Source organism: Buceros rhinoceros, unplaced genomic scaffold (assembly GCF_000710305.1).
Source record: "Buceros rhinoceros silvestris isolate BGI_N320 unplaced genomic scaffold, ASM71030v1 scaffold7435, whole genome shotgun sequence".
Taxonomy (NCBI): domain Eukaryota; kingdom Metazoa; phylum Chordata; class Aves; order Bucerotiformes; family Bucerotidae; genus Buceros; species Buceros rhinoceros.
In genome coordinates, this window is record NW_010412254.1 from 75119 (window position 1) to 81881 (window position 6763).

The window sequence follows — 6763 nt, forward strand, 5'->3', positions numbered from 1 at the left end:
ACAGAAGAGGATTCATGCACTGGTTTCTTGCAAGAGATGGGAACTTTCTCTTTGGGTAGGATCTGAGTGTTTTTGGTTTTCTCACTAAGCACCTATAGAAATAAAAGAGCACAGCGAAATTACGTATGTAGTAACTTTAACCAGAAGAGGCTGAATTGCAGCTACAAATCTTTGGTCTGCTTCTCTCTTCCCACTCTGCTGGTTGAATCCGCGATACAGAACATGCATCAGCGTGTAGGTTTTAAAATCCCCAGCATTTGCTGAATGCGCTAGGCATCTTTGCAGCCTGCAGAAGCAGCCGAGGCTGCTGGACCAGCGAAGCCTGCCAGACTGCAAAGGCCATTACTCCAATGTTGCTCCATCATCCTACACGCTAAAAGAGCTGCCTTTGGGCATGTCTGCCCTGTGCAGTGTGGCGCACTGTGAGGCCATCGAGACAAACAAAGTGATAGGCAAGGTTAATTAGCCTCAGTACCGTACAGCCTTAAATATGTCAGTTATCTTGGGGTCTGGAAGGTGAATAATACCCCTGCATGGTGTTGCCCTGCTCTGGCTCCACAGCACAGGGCTGCTCAGAGTGGCCGGAGGACACCTAAAGTCACCTCTCACAGAGCAATATAGACATGTGCTGGTTTTGTGGCTCCTAGAGCTGAGTTAGTACGTCTTGTGTGATTGTGCTGCAGTCTATCTGGATTTAGGGGAGCAATCGAACGTGTGCTTAACAGCAGCTCTGCACTCCTTTTAAAACCCAAGCTGTGTTTTCTTTAACTTTTATCCTTTAAATTGTTGCACATAAATTTTAGGTCACTTGAGCTTGTTTCCTCTCCACTTGCTTGGATTTTTTGGTGCCTTTTTTTCCATTGTGCTTGCTAGTCAGAGAAAAAAATTAAATTTTCCATGTACATATATATTTGCCCATTTTTGCTTTTAGGCTTCTCTCACACAGTCTTTTGCCGTGGGTGAGCGGAACTTACTCGGCAAAGAAAGCAAACAGAGAACAGACCCATCAACCCCCGCCCCTTGAAAGAGCAGAGGGCATGTGGAATAAATCAAAATGCGGAGCATAGTACCGAGGTCCCATGGGAAAGGGAGCCTTGCAATTGTGTGCCGGCGTGCACTCCCCTTAGAGATGGTGGCCGGGGGGCTCACCCCATGACGGCTGGGGGGCTCCTTTCTTTCTCAGCTGCATCTCCCCTCCCGATGTCACCAATCCATTCACCGCCCAGAGAATTGATTAACATTCGTCAAGAGCCTTGGGAGACAGGGAAAAGAAGGGGAGACCAGAGGGCGAGGGGAAGGGGCTGCGAGCTGGTGATACCGATCCCCACAACGCGGTGAGCTGGGGCACAGTCGGGTGCAGGATGGCTATTTTATAGCTGGGGACCACGGTGACGTATGGCTGAGTGCTCGCTGGCACAGCTCCTCGTGGACCAGTCAGCGGAGCGAAATTGAAGCTGACAAGACTCTTCTGGCGTTTTGGAAAGGACTGTAATCTACTGTAGGGGAGAACAGAGCCGCTCAATCACTGCCGCCGTAAATAGGAGACGGAAGGGAGTGAGAAAGGAGGCGAAGAGAAAAAGTGCTTGCTGGGGGGGGAGGGGGGGGCGGCATTTTTGGTGGATGGTATGAAGCCAGCCATGGAAACTGCAGCGGAGGAAAATGCAGAACAAAGCCAAGAGAAAAAAGGTACCCAGGGGTCTAACAATAGCCTGTTTAAATCTTTTCATTCAGGGGGCTTAAAGAGGTTTAGGCCAGTTTTGTCACTTTTTCGAATAGCTCTTAAACAATCATTACTGCATCTTTGGGCTTTCAGCCGTCCTTCCTTGCATGGCTTGACAACAAATTAATAGAGCAGCAATCTTTCTGTCTGTGTCTGTATTTGCTCTGAATATGTCCTAGCCCTACCCGAAATGATGTTTGCAAAAGAAGTTTTTGTTACTGCTGTGTCTTTGACAGATTTTTGTAAATTTGGTTTACGGAGGTAGCGTGTGCCTGTGTGTTTGCATGTTGTTTTCAGAGCCATAATCTGGTGTTTTCATCAAGACTAGCCATGTAGCAAGACTTTGCAATGCAGTGTGGGAGACCTAGGTTATGATAACATTTAATCGATTATACTGTCACACAACCTTCACGTAGTTAGCTTGATGCCAAGTGCTACTCTTAATTTTAAATTCCTTTTCTATGGTGTTGTCTGGCAAATTTTTTGTACGTAGATAATGGGGAATAATGCAATGAGTTTCACAACATTAGGTTTCAGGATGTGTTAATCACTGAGAATTGCTGCTTAATGGAGAGAACGATTCCATAGTAGCACTTCTGCAGTAGGGAGTCGGCAGCACAGGAGGAGACACACTTCATCTATCCCAGCCTTATAGGTGACTTGTTTGGTCTGGAGTGCTGAACTTCAGAGGGTAAATTCAACTAGCAAAGGACTGTTTTGTTTCTGCATCGTATAATTTATGCCAGATAGATGTCCATCTTCAGTGTGGCAGACTGCTGTACAAATCATAGCAATACTTTTTTGCTAAATGAGACCACAATAACAGAATTATTAAAATTTCCACTGCCTTTTTACGAGTCATAGTATACTTTTGAACCTCTCGTGTCATTTATAAGAAATCTGAGTATCTCGTAGGCATATGCAGCTGATACACAACTAAGGCATTTCCCTGAGTAGTATTGTTTCCTTTATTGTTGAACAGTTCAGATATGGACGTAGTGATGAATCCAAGTACTGTCCAGTACCAGATTTTGTTTTCCTACTTTGAATCTAATTCATCCTGCACGCTTTGTATAATTCAAACCTAGCTTCAGTTTCAAGTAAATGAAATTTGTCAAGTGATTAGACATAGTACTACATAATCCCTTAGGGATTTCACAAAAGGAGGTCCACTGATGAGAGATTAAACTCTGAAAGCCATTAGTCTATGTGGCCAATAACCCACCTCTCTGCAGATTTTGAGTATTTAATGGGCAAAATGTCCTAAATACCTTGGCTATAAAACCACCTTGAAGTCATAGATCATTCTTCAAAAATTACAGCCATTTTTTCTTCTGACTGATTTCTTTTAAAGTGGTAGAACTCGGGTACAATATATACCACAGAAAGTTATCTGTATGCCTTAGCAGCTGTGCAAAACAAAATGTGTTGCTGAGTGTGTCTATGATAAGTTTATGGTTTCCCTTTTGTTTTGGCAAGGATGAAAGTACGACATGAAGAACAGTAAATCTGTTACCAAGTCGAGGTGCTTGATCTGTTGCTTTCATAGGATGCAAGCAGGGAAACTTCTTATCTTAATTTTACCACCAATTCCTGTTTTTCTGTGATAATTTTATACTTTGGATCTGTTACATAGGTATGTGCATGTAACACTTCAAGGCTTTGTTCTTGCCAGTTCCCTCATTTCTGAAAGTAACGTATGGTCTCTGACGTTATGCTCGGTATTTCTACTCAATTAAATTCCCAATGTGTTTCACAGCAAATTCAAGTATAGAAGGCTGAAACAGTCCTACTGCTACATTCAACAGCAAAATAAATAGCCCAGATTCCCCTGCAAGGTTGCCACCATGAAACAGTGATGTAGGCAGCACATTCGTTTTTCCAAAGTGCTAAGACTGTCAAGCCCAGTCAGGTTTTTAGATGGGCTCAGCAGGCATCAGATATCTCTGAAATGGCAGGATTTTTCAGAAGGGCTCATTCTCCAGCAGCTCTCGTGGAGAGAGATGAGATTTTTCTCTGAGTGAAGAAACTTCCAGGAAAATGCTGCTCTTCATTCTGGAGTATAAAACAGAAGCTGACCTCTTCAAAGGAGTGTCCGTTTACTGTCTGGACTGGGTCTCCTGCTTGCTGTGGCTTACTTCCTGTTGCCAGGCTTGCAATATTTGCTTCTTCCCCTAAGGTCCCACCTGGACTTGGTGTAATGGCCCTCCTTTATGAGGTGCCCTAGATCCAGTGATTGCAAGGCAACCGCCACAGTTTGAAGCAATTGATGTGCTGTCATAAAGTCTTTTAACTCTTCCTTCTAGAAAGGAATTGCAGTGTCTAAGGAGCTAAACCAACATCTGAAGAGGTTTGGGTGTGTTGCTATTGCCAAGACTGAGCAAGAGAAGATCCGGAGTGTTTCACTTTAGGTATTGAGGTCCATGCACTGTATGCTTTGCACCACCAGGTTCTGAGGAAAGTGTCCGCATTTAACTAATAACAAATTGCTCTTCTAAGCTAAGAGGATTTTTTTTATTTTACCAGCATTTTAAACTACAGCTTTCTGGGTTGTTTTTTAGTGCAAGGACCTCCTCGATTATGTGCTGTAATTCTATAGAATACTTGGAGGAAGTTGGGCTAGGACTGCGTGCTGCCTGTATACAGGGCTCCCCTGTACTTGGAATAATGCTGGAGAGCAATACTGCCCGAGCACTTGGGATGAGCAGTAAAATCTGTTTTCAGTTTGAGCACCTGATACAGTCAGATCTGAACGGTGGTGTCGCATAGGTGCTGGTTTGCATTTCCCATCCCAGTGGCAAATGTGGATGACCAGTTATTTTGGATTGCAGTGTAGCTGAGACAATTTACACAAGCTTATGTGCTTTATGAGTGATTACTGATTGATAAATGAAAATGATAGCTCTCATTTAGGTTTTAAAGTTTGATAAATTGTATACGAATTCCAGTTTTATATTTTAATAATTGTTTTCATTAATCCCCTTGCATGATTCAGGCAGTGATACTGCCCAGCTGATGGATTCAGTGTTTGTCAGACATTTGTTTCTCTGCATCCAGATGAGTGGCTGCTGCCCCAGTTTTTTTAATTGGAAATGGAACAACACCCATGTTGATGGAGATAAGAAATAAGTCAGCTTTATGCTGTGTATCAGCAGCCCTTATCAGAGGAGAACACCATGAGCAAGCTGAAGCAAAATGTTTAACGGATACTTTACAGGGCTGCAGGACAGATTGGATGCATTTTAAAGATGAGGGTTTACAAATTATTACAAATGACAGGGTTTATCTTGCAGGCATTAAATGAAATCAAAAAGTGAGGGCTGGGCAGGCAGATTTACTGAGGTGGAATAAATAAGAAAAACGAAATGCCGTTTTGCATCAGCAGTGAAGGATATAGATCCTGATACACATTAACAGAGACAGTAAGTTTCCTTTTCTATTTAACTATGAGAAATACTACCAAGTTGGAAAATTCAGAAAACAAAACAAAATAAAACCTAACTGGGTGACCATGGTGAATTCACCAGTCACACATGGGAGGATGGAAGAAAGCCATTACACTAGGATAGGGTTTCCATATATGAATACATACAGTGTTCAAATTGCACATGCTATGCTGAGAAATAATGAAAACCAGCCTGAGCAGCTGTACCAAAGGTTTCTCTTGATTGGCTCTTCCCTCCTGAATGTGTTCTCGATGAAGTCCTCGTGCTCAGGAAGGGCTTTAATTTTCATCGTACATGAAGCAATCTTCCAGCTTTTAAACTCTAAACAGACAAATATATGGTAGTCAAAAATAGAAAGAAACTACTTCTCTTAAACAGAACTGTCCAACTGTGAGGACAGTATAAATGAAGCTGCTAAAGTGCGATGTGAGAAAGGAGTGAATTAATGTGCACTTTATTTTACTTCTAATGAAGTTCTTTTTACACAGTGAGCTTACAACATTCTGATGCATCACAGATAGATGTATTTTTCATTACAGCAAATAGAAAAAAATCTTATTTATATATGTGTTATGGAAATTAACCAAAATTTTCAAACACACCCTTTTAATGTTAGGCTCACACAGTGATATCAGGGCTGTTAAGCCTTTTTAAGGATTTTTAATATGCTGCATATTTTTTCCTTTTTCAAGCAGTTTATTTATGGTTTAGATCCCTGAAAACAATAACTGTTGTAAGTCCCTGAAGAATATGTCTGTAGGAAGAGAGGTCCAGCTTGGGGAGAATCTGGGACATGCGATATTCTGGGGATAATAATTTGGCAGGCTTAGCGATTTAGGGTTTAGTGAATAGGATTTGGTTTCTAAATGGGAGGGGGTTGAAAAACATTCAGGGAATGTACTCATCCTGGTCTGAATGACCTCATGAAAGCAGAAGACCTAGACATATGTGCTACAAGATAGGGTAACGGGGTGGTGGGGAAACCCAGATGACAGTGTATGTGCACAATGGACTCTGCAGTGGGGACCAAAGGGGTAAAAAGGTGAGCGAAGAGGGGTTGAGGGAAGGCCCCTCAGTTACTTTGCCCCTTCCCTATTTTCTGGCCAGCCTTGCCCCAATGCAGTATTCATCACCAGATCGCCAGATGATAAACGACAAGCAACATCCCTCCCTTTGCTCCTGTGGACTGTGTCGTCAGCTGCGACGGTAAATGTCATAACTGTTTGTTTCCTCTGAAATCATATGCTAAAGGCAGCAAGCGTGAGGATGTTGGGCACTGGGAATTTTATTACAGCCGTGCAGGGTGATTCATCCCAATGAATATTGAACACCACAATCACCATCAGTGTGCCAGTGTGGTGTGACATGAAAACATCAGTTCTGTAGCTGCTGCATCTGGGCAGGATGTAGTAAAACCTGGTTCTGACAGGAGGCCTCGAGCTATGCAATCTTGGTTGTGCATGGAGTGTAGTGTAACCTAGACCTGGGAATGTACTTAGCGTGGTTAGTTCCACAAAAAGCAAAAGATAAAGAAGTAGTTTAAACCTATTTCCTTTCCTAACTATTCAGGGTGCCGAGTTAAACTCTCATTCCATAC

General features: G+C 42.7%; 1 protein-coding gene across 2 annotated transcripts in view; it reads left to right on the top strand.

Moving 5' to 3' along the window:
* The first annotated feature begins 1625 nt into the window (after positions 1-1625).
* GPM6B (glycoprotein M6B) overlaps positions 1626-6763 on the top strand; it is a 30597-nt gene continuing 25459 nt past the window's right edge. For both annotated transcript variants that reach the window (XM_010136320.1, XM_010136321.1), the window contains exon 1: positions 1626-1686. In XM_010136320.1, coding sequence (XP_010134622.1) covers positions 1626-1686 — 61 coding nt within the window. The remainder of the gene's footprint in view (positions 1687-6763) is intronic.